This window comes from Prionailurus bengalensis, chromosome E4 (genome assembly GCF_016509475.1).
Source record: "Prionailurus bengalensis isolate Pbe53 chromosome E4, Fcat_Pben_1.1_paternal_pri, whole genome shotgun sequence".
In the NCBI taxonomy this organism is placed as follows: Eukaryota; Metazoa; Chordata; class Mammalia; order Carnivora; family Felidae; genus Prionailurus; species Prionailurus bengalensis.
Genome location: NC_057360.1, coordinates 40,689,533 through 40,704,666, shown reverse-complemented (window position 1 = coordinate 40,704,666; position 15,134 = coordinate 40,689,533). Strand labels below are relative to the sequence as shown.

General features: G+C 42.2%; 1 protein-coding gene across 4 annotated transcripts; it reads left to right on the top strand.

Annotated features, from left to right (window-relative positions):
• On the top strand, positions 1-8,530 carry UBE2T (ubiquitin conjugating enzyme E2 T). Of its 4 annotated transcripts, none has more exons than XM_043567903.1 (8): positions 44-106; positions 1,739-1,896; positions 3,417-3,589; positions 4,159-4,228; positions 5,566-5,671; positions 5,790-5,888; positions 6,032-6,115; positions 8,158-8,530. In XM_043567903.1, the coding sequence occupies exons 3-8, from the start codon at positions 3,481-3,483 to the stop codon at positions 8,281-8,283; spliced, it is 594 nt and encodes a 197-aa protein (XP_043423838.1). In that variant the 5' UTR covers positions 44-106; positions 1,739-1,896; positions 3,417-3,480; the 3' UTR covers positions 8,284-8,530. The 4 variants fall into 4 exon arrangements, with proteins under 4 accessions (XP_043423835.1, XP_043423838.1, XP_043423837.1 ...); XM_043567902.1 differs by lacking the exon at positions 44-106 and adding an exon at positions 152-425; XM_043567900.1 differs by lacking the exon at positions 1,739-1,896 and having other exon boundaries at positions 1-106.
• The last annotated feature ends 6,604 nt before the right edge of the window (positions 8,531-15,134 follow it).

Here is a 15,134-nt window from a genome sequence, read left to right as displayed (position 1 = left end):
AAGCCCCTAGGGGAGGGAGGCGAAGCCGCACCGAACTTCTGGGCTTGCGCAGGGGCGGGGAGCAGCTGCTCTGAGCGCTGCGGTGTTGCGAGTTGAGTTCGCCCAGGTAAGAGGGGAGTTTTCTGGTTGCGAGGTGGTGAAGGCGCATGCCAGCGTTGGTCCCTGCGGTGCTAGGTGGAAAGGAGTCCTGTTTCTGCCTAATGGAGTTTCCACTCTTCCGAAGGGAGAAGCTGGGGAAAGCGGAGGCTTTGTAGAATTTCTGCAGCCCTTTGGTGGCCCGAGCTCCCCAAGCGTAGCAGGAAGTGTGCCCCTGGGAGAAGTATGCCTCGGGGCCACGCACAGGCGGTTCTGCCTTCTTCACCTTCTGGTCCAAAGTTCACGTTTCCTTCATTAGCTACTGAAACTTATTACAGGGCTGCATACTGGTAGGCATTGTTGATTAAAAAAAAATTTTTTTTAATTTCTTTCAATGTTTGTTTATTTTTGAGAGGGAGAGAGACAGAGAGGGAGACACAGAATCGTCGCAGGCTCCAGGCTCCGAGCTGTCAGCATAGAGCCCGATGCGGGGCTCGAACCCACGAACTGGGAGATCTTGACCTGAGCCTAAGTCGGGCGCTTAACCGACTGAGCCCCCCGGGCGCCCCTGATTCAAAAAAATTTTTAAAAGAAAGGAAAAAAAAACTTACATAGATAGACTAGACCTGCCCTCAAGGCATTTTGCCCTTAGGAGGAGAGGCTGTCAGAGATGAATTACCACTCACGATGCAAGTTGGTGTGGAAGCAGAGAGGGTGACCTTTGAAAGGAGTAGAGGATTGGGATGCATTATTAGAGAAGGGCAAGAAGTGATCATTTAATGTGTATATGTCTGTAGGTATGAAAGAATGAGACTCTTGGGGGCAGCAAGAAGTCGGTGTGGCTGAAGCACAAGTTTGTGGAGAGTAGTTACTGGAAATGAAGTTGGAAATAGGCGTTGGGGTTTGATTGTAAAGAATCTTTGTGCCCAGAAAATAGGCAGTAATTGATGGCTTTTGAGCCAAGGAGTGTCAAACACCAATTTGTGTTAATATCGTGAGACTGGGGTCTGGTTGAGGCAACCAGAGAAATTTCTTTAGAGAAATTGTCTGGCTTGTTCTCACCGTATTCTAATCTCTTTACCATGCCTTTCTCCTGGGTTCTCATTTTATATAAACCTACACTCTGTTACTTGTGGATTCTTACTGTCCTTGCTTTCTCAGTATCTGCTTACTGAGAAAAGTAGTAAGGATCTGTATATGAAAGGTGAGGTTAATTATCTAGTAAAATAACTGCCTCCAAAAGACGATACTCTTATAATAGTTTTTTTTTTTAATGTTTTTATTTATTTTTGAGACAGAGAGAGACAGAGCATGAGCAGGGGAGGGGCAGAGAGAGAGGGAGACAAAGAATCTGAAGCAGGCTCCAGGCTCCGAGCAAAAGATGATACTCGTAATGGGTGTGGCTAAGGAAATTTGGAAGTACTTTAAGGAATAATTCAGGGGCCCCTGGGTTGCTCAGTCGTTTAAGCGCCTGCTTCAGATTCTGTGTCTCCTCTCTCTCTGCCCTCCCCACCTTGCCCTCTCTCCCTCTCCTTGTCTCTCTTTCTCTCTCTCTCTCAAATAAAAACAAAAATTTTTAAAGAATAGTTTATATGAAAGGTTGTTGTAGTATAATTATATTTAACAATTTAATTCACTTGTAATATTATTAATCTTATTTAAGTATTTCCGGAAGAGTTTGTTAATTGTGGAGGAGCAGCAAACCTGAAGATTAGAAAAGAAAGACCCAAAGGACCAATTTATCTGCAACACAGTGCAGGAGAGTGTCTTTACCTAACCAATACACAAATTTACTCTCCTTTAAACATCCCTGTGATTGAGGTAGGTGGCTCAATCTAAATTTATGATTATCATAAATAACAACCATTCAGCTTACAATCTGTGCCCACCAGGTAATCTTCTGATTATAATTAGTTTTCCAAGTAGAAATAACTTGAGAGACTGTGTGGGATTAAAATTAAAGATTTTACTGTAGTTGTACAAATTAATTAATTGACCTTTTAATGTTTAAGCCTTTGTGAGTGAGCCTGGAACAAATTAGTACATCTAAGCCCTACTAAACCTAGGTTTACTGCCAAGTTGAGTTTTTAGTTTATAAAACTGAGAACCAGATCCTGAGGTGTATGTATTTGTGGACTTTTGTGAGGTAATTCTAAAACTTCATGTGGAAGAGCAGAGGATCAAGAGTAATCAAGACATTCCTGAAGAAAAAGAACAAGGTGGAGGAACTCAACTTATATATATCAAGTCCTATTAATAAGTTATAGTAATTAAAATAGGTATTGGCTCAAAGATAATCCAATTGACCAGTGGAACAAATTGAAGAATCCCAAAACAGATCTACCCATATATGGAAATTTAATTTATGACCATATCAGCAGGGAAAGGATAGACTTTCCAATAAAAGGGACTAAGACAATTGGTTATTCATATCGAGGAAGAAATCCAAAATTGGGCCGCTACCTGACAGTATACCCAAAAAGTGATTCCCACTGGATTAAAGACTTAAATCGTAACACATTTAGAAGAATATGTAGACAAATAGCTAAGTTTGGGGGTAGGGAAAATTTTAATACACAAAAGTATCCGTGTAAATGAAAAGGTTTTAAAATTGATTATGTTAGAGTTAATAGTTGTGCGTTGGTTCAAAGACATCAAAAGTTTGTCAGAAGACAAACTGGCAGATGGTATATGTAACTCCTCTATCAAAAGATCCGTGTCCTTTGAATAGTAGCTAAAGGGAGAAGTAGAGTTAGGAAGGGTGTTGAGTGGGTGTGGATGTGGGTGTTTGTTTTAGGTGAGAGATTTTGAGCATATGTGAATGTTGATGGGAAGGAGATTGGAAATACTAAAGAACTGGAAGGATGTGGAATCCAAGGTACATGGAGAAAACAGACATTTAAGCCTTTGCTTGTAAATATCTCAAAGTGAGACTACCTCCATATCATTCATTCCTTGCTTTCCTTGCAAAGCTTATATGGACTTCCTCCCGCAGCTAATATTTGTCAATCCTTTTCTATGCCAGGCATGCTGAGGGTGCGGTGGGGGGTAAAATTAGACCCAGGCTCTACCTCATGAGTTTATAATTTGTCAACGGAAACAGACATTAATTGAAAACTTGTAGTGTGTTTGTTGTTTGTAGAACTTTTTTCATTATTTACACTTTATTTTTAAATTTTACTTGCTTGAATAGATAACAAGAAGGAAATAGAAAAAGCGTAGATTCCCTTCTCAGAATGGAGATTGATATGAAGAATTTGTTTTTTACTATATTGAAGCCATGTGCTAAAAACCCCAGTCACCATTGCTGACTATTTCATGGTTGCCCCTTTTCTCCCTAGTGAATCCCAGCCAGATCCTAGGGTGGTGCAGTGAACTGTGCGTGGTTCCTTCTGCCTGGGGACCATGCAGAGAGCTTCCCGTCTGAAGAGGGAGCTGAAGTTGTTAGCCACAGAGCCACCCCCGGGCATCACTTGCTGGCAAGATAAGGACCAAATGGATGATCTGCGAGCTCGTACGTATCATGTGTTGCCTATGATGACCCTACCGGAGATTGTGCTGAAATCTGAACATTTGTATACTCTAAAGTAGAGACCAATGGCAAGGTCAAAGTGCCCTGCCACCTTTCTAACCCTAATTTGTTTACATGTATAAAAAGATTTGCTTGACATTGCTTCTTTGGTCTTTTATTACACCTTTTGCTGACTTGTAGCCAGGATTTGGACACCAGCTCTGAAGCAGTGTTTAGACCAAAGGTCACCATCTCAAATATCTGTGAGGCCAGACAGGAAACGTAAATGATTAGAATACTGCAGTCCATACAAAACAAATCTGCAGCTTGTATTTGATCTATGGTCAGTATTGTCCAACTTCTGTTTTGATCTTCCATCTCTCCTTTGTTTGACACCATGAAACAAAGTACATGGGTACATTGGTGTCTCGCATGCGAGCTTATTAAAGCCCTGAAAGAGAATTACTGTCCTAGACCTAGCTTTTCTTTAGGACTGTCAATTTTATTAGGTCTGTATGGTGTGGTCATTTGAATCATCCAATTACCTTTTAACTAGGTTTTTTTCTTTTAAGAAATATTAGGTGCGGCTGACACACCTTATGAAAAAGGTGTTTTCAAGCTGGAAGTTATCATTCCTGAGAGGTTAGTATGAATTAGATTCTAAACTTACTAAAGCACGGTTATTGGAAGATAGAGTAATGTAGTAGAGTGTTAAATGTAGGAGTTAAAGGTCCTAGGTTTTAATCCTAGTCTTAGGATTTAATGTGACCTTGGGCAAGTTATCTCTCCGGAGTTCAAATTCCTTCTCTAAAAATGGGTTAGATCACATCTAAGGCCCCTCTTTTTTTCATTGTGCTAAAATGTACGTACCATAAAATTGATCATTTAGGGGCGCCTGGGTGGCGCATTCGGTTAAGTGTCCGACTTCAGCCAGGTCACGATCTCGCGGTCCGTGAGTTCGAGCCCCGCGTCGGGCTCTGGGCTGATGGCTCAGAGCCTGGAGCCTGTTTCCGATTCTGTGTCTTCCTCTCTCTCTGCCCTCCCCCGTTCATGCTCTGTCTCTCTCTGTCCCAAAAATAAATAAATGTGGAAAAAAAAAAATTTATAAAAAAAAAAAATTGATCATTTAAACCACTTGTAAGTGTTTGGTACGGTGGCATTAAATACATTCACATTGTTATGCACCTATCACCATTCTTCATCTCCAGAACTTTGTCATTTTCCCAGACTGAAACTCCATACCCATTCATCAGTAACTTGCCAGTCCTCTCTTCCCCCAGCACCTGGCAACCACCATTCTACTTTCTGTTCCTGTGTTAAGGCCCCTTTTAATTCAGATCTCCTTCAAGGTTCTCATCGGGTGAGTTGCAGTTGCAGATTTGTGCAGAATGAGGAAGGAAAGAAATGAATGTCTGTTATGTAGACATCTATTCACTAGGTCAGATCCTGGCCAAACTTGTTAAAGTCCTGAGAGAAGTTGCATAATAGTCATGTGATAGATCAGTTCTGAAAATAGACTGGGAATTTTCCAAGGTTTGTGTCTCAGTAAAAAGGCATAATAACCAAATGGCAATGTATAAATCTTAATTGCATCCTGTTTTTCAAAAAACCATATGTAAAAAAAAAAAAAGACTGGGGAGCAATTGAGGATATCTGAATAGTAGATGATATTGGAGAATAAATTTTTAATTTTTTCATAGGTATACTGGTAGCACTGCAGTTATATAGGAGAATGACCTTATTCTTGGGAGACACATGATGAAGTATTTAGAGGGTGAAGTGGCTTGATCTAGGTGGTGGGTATATGAGTGTTTTTAATGCTATTATTTCAACTTTTGTAAGTTTTCATAATAAAAATTTGAGGAGAGAAAAGTTTTGCCTGTCAAAGGCTGTCTTCCTGATTAGTCATCAGGAAACTTTATAATACATTAAGAAGCAATATTTTAATAAAAATTCTCTATTGTCCTATGCTTTCAAAGGTATCCGTTTGAACCCCCTCAGATCCGATTTCTTACTCCAATCTATCATCCAAACATTGATTCTGCTGGACGGATTTGTCTAGATGTTCTCAAATTGCCACCAAAAGTGAGTGCTGGGTAAAGGGTGGACTGTATAGCCGTCTGTGGTTCTCCTCTATATAACTTGAATTAGAGTATAACATTTTTAGTAATACACAAGTATCTGCCTATTTGTCTGTGTATAGGGTGCCTGGAGACCATCTCTCAACATTGCAACCGTGTTGACTTCTATTCAGTTGCTCATGTCCGAACCCAACCCTGATGACCCACTCATGGCAGACATAGTAAGTATCTTCTTTTCCTCTGCGGCCCATATCCTACTTTCTTTATACCTCCGACTTCATTTGTGAAGATAGCTGTGGCAGCTGCAGCTGAACCACTACAAATCATTTTTCTTTCCACTGACTCTTCTTTGATTTTGTCTCAGTCCTCCGAATTTAAATATAATAAGCCAGTCTTCCTCAAGAATGCCAGGCAGTGGACAGAGAAGCATGCAAGACAGAAACAGAAGGTATGATGATTGTACAGTTCTGATTTTGCTCCTGTTTTTAGCCCATTAAAAGTGTATCTGTTTATAAATGTATACATGTTTATGAACTTTGCTAAACTTGTACTGTACTCTAGAGTAGCTAATTGATCTTTTTTCTCCTATTGCAACTTTCTAAATACTTATTCAGCAAAACAGCCTAGTAGTTCAAACAAAAAGTACATTTTTCCTTAATAGTTGTCATCTATTGACAACACTAGAGGGCGGGCAGCATCTGGTTAATTTTATATATGTATATATATATATGTATGTATATATACTTTTCAATTTAATTTTTTTTAATTTACATCCAAATTAGCATATAGTGCAACAATGATTTCAGGAGTAGATTCCTTAGTGCCCCTTACCCCTTTAGCCCATCCCCCCCACACCCCCTCCAGTAACCCTCTGTCTGTTCTCCATATTTATGAGTCTCTTGTTTTGTCCCCCTCCTTGTTTTTATATTATTTTTGTTTCCCTTCCCTTATGTTCATCTGTTTTGTCTCTTAAAGTCTTCATATGAGTGAAGTCATATGATATTTGTCTTTCTCTGACTAATTTCACTTAGCATAATACCCTCCAGTTCCATCCACGTAGTTGCAAATGGCAAGATTTCATTCTTTTTGATTGCCGAGTAATACTCCATTGTATATATATACCATATCTTCTTTATCCATTCATCCATCGATGGACATTTGGGTTCTTTCCATACTTTGGCTTTTGTTGATAGTGCTGCTATAAACATTGGGGTGCATGTGTCCCTTCAAAACAGCTACCTGTATCCCTTGGATAAATACCTAGTAGTGCAATTGCTGGGTCATAGGGTAGTTCTAGTTTTAGTTTTTTGAGGAACCTCCATACTGTTTTCCAGAGTGGCTGCACCAGCTTGCACTGCCACCAACAGTGCAAAAGAGATCCTCTTTCTCTGCATCCTCGCCAACATCTGTTGTTGCCTGAGTTGTTAACGTTGGCCATTCTGACAGGTGTATGGTGGTATTTCATTGTGGTTTTGATTTGTATTTCCCTGATGATGAGTGATGTTGAGCATTTTTTCATGTGTCAGTTGGCCATCTGGGTGTCTTCCTTGGAGAAGTGTCTATTCATGTCTTTTGCCCATTTCTTCACTGGTTTATTTGTTTTTTGGGTGTTGAGTTTGATAAGTTCTTTATAGATTTTGGATACTAACCCTTTATCTGATATGTCGTTTGCAAATATCTTCTCCCATTCTGTAGGTTGTCTTTTAGTTTTGCTGATTGTTTCCTTCGCTATGCAGAAGCTTTTTATTTTGATGGGGTCCGAGTAGTTCATTTTTGTTTTTGTTTCCCTTGCCTCCGGAGACGTGTTGAGTAAGAAGTTGCTGTGGCCAAGATCAAAGAGGTTTTTGCCTGCTTTCTCCTCGAGGATTTTGATGGCTTCCTGTCTTACATTTAGGTCTTTCATCCATTTTGAGTTTCTTTTGTTTATGGTGTAAGAAAGTGGTCCAGGTTCATTCTTCTGCATGTCGCTGTCCAGTTTTCCCAGCACCGCTTACTGAAGGGTTAATTTTTTAATATATATTCTTGGGGGTAGCATGGATAAATGAGAGATGACTTAGATTCTTTTTTCAAAGTTTTCTTTTTTAATGCTGAGAAGCGACTACTGCAGGAATCAGGAAGGAGTGAGAGAGGTAGAGGAGGGAGGGGAAAATTAACATTTCTTATGGGACCATTCATGGAAGAAGGAAAATTTCCCCGATTTAAATTGATAGAACTTCCTCCTTTAACAATACAAATTGCAGGAAGACAAAGATTTGCACGTTCTGTTTCTTGCTGAGTTATAACATCCTTCAGATTGAGTTAAGTAGCAGTTACTTATGAAAAGAAACAAAAATTTAAAATATACAAAAGATTGAGGAGGATGCTTTTGGAGGGAAAATTATATACAAGAGGCAACAAAGAAGTACTTGGAAATAATATTAGAGCACTTCATTGTTCTCCATCCTGGTTTTAGTGTGAACCTTCTATCTTACCGTATCTGCTCCTTTTTAGGCTGATAAGGAGGAGATGCCTGGTGATCTGCCAGAGGCTGGTGACTCAGAAGTATGCAGCACAACACAGAAAAGGAAAGCCAGGCAGCTGGGAGGCACAGAAAAGAAATTTTGCCCTGATGCTTAGGGGTTCGTCCTGGTCTATCTTAGTTAATATATTCTTTGCAAAGATGCTCTAATTTGCTTACCTTTCTTGACTGTTTGTCTTTGTATTTGTTGACATTATCATTTTTTGTATCGTCTAAAACAGACCTTGTGTATTTACATATTCTGCTCTACATAGATGCTCTGAGGGTAGTTTGTTTTATTTAGCTTGTACATACGTATTTTGAAACCTTTTAAACCTGAAAAATAAATAATCATTTAATGTTGAATGTGTGTTTATCCTGAATGTGTGTCTGGGAGCAAACTGTCCAGAAAGCTATATAATAAGAATGTTAAAATATTTGGAATTTTCTCTTTTATTTTGCCAACTTTCCAACATCACTCAGGACACTGAATGTTTGACGTAGATGTAAAATAGCTATTGGAAACAGTTCAGTTACCACTAAGCTTTAGGGATTCTGGGTTTTCAGATTTTTATTTTATTTTATTTTATTTTATTTTATTTTATTTTACTTTATTTTATCTTTAGAAGGGTTTTTTTTTTTTTTTTAATGTTTATTTATTTTTGAGAGAGACAGAAACAGAGCTTGAGCAGGGGAGGGGTAGAGAGAGAGGGAGACACAGAATCCGAAGCAGCTCCAGGCTCTGAGCTGTCAGCACAGAGCCCGATGCAGGGCTCGAACTCACAGACCGTGAGATCATGACCTGAGCCGAAGTCGGACGCCCAACCGACCGAGCCACCCAGGCACCCCATTTTTAGAAGTTTTAATACAATGTGGGAATAAGGTAATGTACCCTTTTGTTAATTTTTTTGTAGCTTTAACTTTTTGTGATTTTTATAGCTGGTCAGAATTACTAGGGTATAATTTTCATTTGTTCAATAAATTATTGAACACCTGCTATGTACCAAGTATTGTGCTAGTGTTTTAGAATACAGTGGTGAAAAATTCTGACATGAGATTAACCAAATAATCATACAAATTTAAATAAGGATTTTTGTGTCATTTTTTGTCCCTAGCTTCATTTCATGGCAAGTACTACTCTGAAAAAATAGGTGCCAAACTTGAATCCCCCACTCGCAATTTTATAATATACTTGGATTTTGTTATTCTATTTAGATGACAGAGAAAACAGATTTGAAAAAGCAGAAATCAGTTGAAGTGGAAAGAGGCTGCCCATGCTGAGTGAAAGACTTTCTGAGGAATACAGATACTAGGAGTCTACCTAGAAAAATAAAGACTGTGATGTCCCTGTCCATATCCCAGTGTACCAGTTTTATCTCAGTGATTTTATACCTAGGCCAGGCACCACCCACACAAAATAGTGCATCTCTGGGGGCTCCTGGTTGGCTCAGTTGGCTGAGCATCTGACTCTTGATTTCTGCTTAGGTCATGGTCTCAGGTTCGTGAGTTTGAGACCCGCATCGGGCTCCATGCTAACAGTGCAAAGCCTGCTTGAGATTATCTCTCTCCCTCTCTCTCTGCCCCTCCCCACTCATGCCCCTCTCAGGATAAATAAATGAACTTTAAAATCGTGCCTTTCTGAATAGGCGATTTCCATTCATCCACCTCTGAGTTACCTTGTATCCTTCATTCAGCACAGCCTGCCACAAAACATGTAGGACTCAATACCCAGAAGATAAGAAATGGGAATTTATATAATCCATTGATGACAGATGATGGCCTAAGCTGAAAATATAAATTTCTTCTGTATCCCCCACTTCATCAATTTCCAACTTCTATAGAATTCATTATTTATTTATTTATTTGATGTTTATTTTTGAGAGAGAGAGACAGAGACAGAGCACAAGCTGGGGAAGGACAGAGAGAAAGGGAGACATGAATCTGAAGCAGGCTCCAGGCTCTGAGCTGTCAGCACAGAGCTCTTCACAGGGCTTGAACCCATGAACCGTGAGATCATGACCTGAGCCGAAGTCAGCCACTTAACTGACTGAGCCACCCAGGTGCCTTATTTATTTGTTTGTTTGTTTGTTTATTTATTTAGATGTCCAACTTCTATAAAATTCTTTAACACATTTCTCAAAATCAGTTCTCTTTTTAAAATATTTTTTTAAATGTTTATTCATTTTGAGACAGCAAGAGAATGTGCATGCGTGGGCAGGGGAGGGGCGAGAGAGAGGGAGAGAATCCCAAGCTGTCAGCACAGAGCCTGAAGCGGGGCTCAATCTCATGAACTGTGAGATCATCACCTGAGCCAAAACCAAAAGTTGGATGCTTAACTGACTTGAGCCACCAAGGCGCCCCCAAATCAGTTCTCTTTTTAAAGCCCAGAATTGATTTTATTCCAGGCTTGTCTCCTACACTCATGCATATTTAGTTCTGATTTGGGCTTCCTAGATAACATTAGCATATCGGTTGGGATGCTTTCAGTTGTGAGTGAAATCCAACTGGTGACCCTAACAAGGGAAGCTCTTTGCCTTACTGAGTAGAAAGTCCGGGGGTAGGGGGAGCATCTGTACTGGTATGTTCAGAGGCTCAACCATACCAAGATTTCAGTCTCTTTCCATCTGCCATCCAGAGTAACAACATTGTCTTGACGCTCTGCTCCTTAAACAAAGTCCCCTTTTAGAGTGACTACTAGCGGCAAGTAGGCTTATGTACTCTCTAATTTACACCCAGCAGGACATGGAGCAAAAATTCCTATGATCGGACCATCTTGAAACCAATCGCTGTGACCAGGGAAATGCCACATGCTGATGAGGGTGAAGCCAGATGTGAAGTGTGAGATGAACTTAGGGAACAGTTGTAGGAAAGGAGCACCTCCTATAGGACAAACCCCCTACACAACTGATCCATCACCAAGTCTGGTCAGTTCTGCCAGCCACTTCTCTCTACCTCTTCTAACACTGGTTCAAGCTGCCATCATCCCACTTGTAGCACAGTCATAGCCTATGTCTCCTTGCCTCCAGCCTTGACCCTCTCTACAGTCCATTCTCACAGCAGCAAGAACGAACTTCTGATGATCTAAAAGCCAGATTTTATTTCCTTCCTTAAAACTCTCCAAGTGGCTTCCTTTAGCAATTAGGGTGGGAAAAATCCAGTCTCCTTCCCTGAGCCATAAGACATTGATCTAGCCCCTGTTTTGCCTTATCTATCCATCCTTATCTAGAGGCATGCCCTCTACCCCTTATCTACTCTAGCCACAGAAGCCTACTTTGAATCTCTTGAACACATCTAGCTCACTCCCCCTCCAGGGATTTCTACATTGCTCATGATGGTCTCAGCTCAAATGTAGCTGCCCCAGAAAGTCCTTGTCTATTCCATCTAAAGGAGCACCTTGACTTCCAGGCACTCTGGCCTATAGCCCATTACCCTGATAGACTTTATTCATAGCACTTGTTCTTACCAGAAAATGTGTCCATTTTATGCACATTGTCTGATTCCAAGTGCTGGGGATATAGTGGCAACAAGAAATTTTTCTCTCTAATTGTAATGAAAAGAGCCAAAAATGATTAGAAGTCATCTATTCATTTCTCTGACTCAGCAAGTACAGAGGACTCGGGCTAGAGAACCGAAAGAAAGAAAATGAGAATGAGAAAAGCCCAGGTCCCTAACCCCTAGCCAAAGGAACAATGGCAAGGGTTAAAAGCATGGACACTGGAGTCAACGAGACCCCAGCCATCCCAGGCTGGGCATTATCAGTTGGTACTGCTTACCAACTGTGGGCCCCCGGTATGCTACTCAATCGTTTTGGACTTTGGGTTTCTCCCACAGAACAGGGATAATGATAGTACCTAACTCATGAGGTTGCTGTAAGCATTGACTAAGATAAGGCACATAAAGCACCCAGTACAGGGCGCAGCACGGTGCTTACATTACTGAGTGCTTAGCTGGGGACTGGGATGGAGACAGCAGTCCAACCACAGTTCGGCCCCGAAGAGATGCTCTGCCCCTTGCCTACTCGCCCGCCTGCTCTGTTCCTAGGACAAGCAAGCTGAGCAAAGTTTCCCAGCTACAAACCCCTAATTAAAGAGGAGAGATGACATCCGTGACTGATCATATAAACATTGCAGATTCCAAGCTCCCCTCTCCTGCTGCCCCCAGTCCCTCTCCCCACCCCTCCCCAAAAACTATTTAAATAAGAACAGATTTTACCACCCACCTTGTGGGCAGTCTTTAAGCTAAGGCTGGGGACCAGCTATTTATCCTTCAGCTGCTGTGGGAATTCAACACATACAAATAAAGCTGCTTTTCCAGCCAAGTGTGTATTTTTCCATCAGCATGTGGCCCCCCTGCCCAGGTTGTCTTGTTTAGGTTGGGGTGGCCTGAGGGAGGGAAGAGCAGGGTGGGGGGTATGAGGCTGTGGTTTCAGAACCTGCTCCCCAGGATAGCTGGCTGCAGGGCAGCGTGGAGCCCCGCACAGGGCTGCGAATGAAGCCCCAGAGAGGCTGGGTTAAGCCCGGGATGATGGACACAGATGTGCTATGCCCAGAAACAACACATTCCACTTTTTCCTTGCTTCTTGGCCAGTCGCCCCTTGCTTCTGCCATGGCCCAGTGAGCACCCATTCCTCTCTCCAAGTCTCAGTTTCCATCACGGATGACAGGTTATCCAGTGTCTCCCTCATGCCCACCCCCATCTCCCACCCTGACCCAGGATTTCTCCCCTTCACGTGCTTTCCCTACTTGCCTTTCCCCCTGACCCCACAATCCCATAGACTATTCCCCCTTCCTTCCACGGCCTGAGTCCTTTAGCCAGGACCTTGCAATTCTGCCTCAAAAACAGGCCTGCTAAGGGATCTTTCTCCCCAAACCTCCCATCAGAGGCAACTTCTTGGGGGGAGGTTTTTTTTTTTTTTTTAATCCGCTAAGTTCTCTCCAGACCTGGGAGTTATGTTTGGGGAACCGCCCAAACACGGTCAGGTAGTGAAGTGGTCTCTTCTGGGGGGATGTCTGGGTTTCCTTCCCCTGTGAACCCACATACTTCCTGCCTGGCTTCAGGCCCCAGGTTTTCAGCCTTCCTCTCAGGAGTAGCTCTTCTGGGTACCCTTCGTTTTCCTTCTCAAGTGTCCTCAAGGCTGAGCATGCAGATAGCTCAGAGCTCCTGGACAGACCCCTCACTCTTCGGATTGGGCAGGTAATAACAACCGCAGCTAACATTTCTCCAGTACTTCCTACATGCCACCACTGCTAAGCTAAGCTCTTCACATGAAAAAATCTCTTTTAATCTTTTCAATAACATTCAGAGTTTAGATACTATTATAATCTCCATTTTACTGATGATGAAACAGAGAGGTTAAGTAAAACCTAAGGACAACTGGCTGTTAAAGGGTAGATCTGGAATTCAAACCCAAGCGTGCCTGACTCCAGAGTCATATTTAACAACTGTATGGGTTCTGTTCCAATATTGAAACCTCTGTCTCCTCAGTTCCCCCGAGAGCAGCGGCAGGATAAGGGGCAGGTCCCCTCATTCAGTTTCCTCCTCTGCAAAATGAGAAGGGAGCTAAGATGACTTCCAAGGTGTCTCCTGTGCTGCTCTTTGGCAGTTCTGTGATTCTGAAACTGACTACTTGTGGGATCCGAGGGCAGAGCCTGCTGGTCTCAGGCTCAGTGATGAACTAACGTGAGGTTGATCTCAGCTACCTTCTCACCTGCCCTTTCCGTTCTCTCCCCTCTTCCAGCACTCTCTTGCCCTGTGACGTTTACTCCCTCGGGACCTCCCACCCAGGACACCATCCCCATACAGCCTATCCTGACAATCCTCCTCACTTCCTTATTCCCATTCTGCAACTGCCCTCTCTGCCCTAACAGTTGGTAAGAGGTTAGTGGGTTTATGCCTGGGCCATGGGGAGGAGGTGATCCAGGGAGGAGGGTGGCAAAGAAGCCTCTTTGCAAGTGACAGACTCTAACAATGTCATGTGAGCAAACAAACATCATTGCTTCACAAACTGAGAAGTCCAAATGTACCTTCAAGTAAGCCATTAGAAGGATGTGAGACATGAGGCCATCCTTGGACCAATCACTGTGGCCAGGGAACAGAATAAACTGAGAAGCTTGGCTCACATCCCACCTCTGGAGCCTGGAGTGGAGCCAACCCCACCCGAACAGCATGCATTAGGGAGCAGTGGGAATAGTTGCCTTTAGGAAAGTCCAATTGATGTTTCTGGAGAAAGGGAAGTGGTTCCTGGTCAGGCTAAAGCAAATGATGCCCTAGGCAAAGGGCCTAACCTGAAGGAATAAGGAACTATAATAGTGGAATTTCAACCACTGTGGTAGCCAGGGGAGGAGTTGTTACAGAAAAGAGGGTCAGGGAACTTGATGGCCCTTCAAATCTCACCACAGAAATATCTGCCCACTCTGCTTTCTTATAAAGGGAAAGGGCATGACAGATCTGCTGAATTGAGTGTCAGTTCTTAGGAATATAAATGTAGCTCAGACAAGAAGCTATCTGTTGTTCTGTGTTATTTGCATCTCCTGGCCACATGCCCCTCTTAGGCTGGGAAATAGAATTTCTATGGATTCCTGAAATATGTTAATTTCTTAATTTTTTTTTCCCCCAACAGTAATTAATTGAGCACCTTTTTGCACAAGGCCCTGTGGAAAGGACTGAGGACACCACAGTGGATAAGTCCAATATGGTCCCCGTTCTCGTGGAAACTTTCTACCAAGCCCACCCTCTGTTCTGAGAGAAGGAGCCCCTAGTCTTGCTCAAAGGACAGCTCTGAGCAGCCGTATTTTGTTCAGTGTCATCCCACATAACCATACCCATTCACATGCCACAGTTTAGTGGACCAGGACAGGTACCTGGCCTGAGTGGTCAGTCCATCAGTTGACCATTGACCTATGATTTGACCTAGTGTAGAAAAAGAAACTTGGCTAGTCAGGTTCTCACTCAATCTCTCAGGACATTACCC

Excerpts from the sequence above, each read along its gene's own strand:
- UBE2T (XM_043567900.1), top strand. The coding sequence starts at position 3,481 with ATGCAGAGAGCTTCCCGTCTGAAGAGGGAGCTGAAGTTGTTAGCCACA. Across the intron at positions 5,672-5,789 it reads TTCTCAAATTGCCACCAAAA|GGTGCCTGGAGACCATCTCT; the intron begins GTGAGTGCTGGG and ends GTCTGTGTATAG. Across the intron at positions 5,889-6,031 it reads ACCCACTCATGGCAGACATA|TCCTCCGAATTTAAATATAA; the intron begins GTAAGTATCTTC and ends ATTTTGTCTCAG.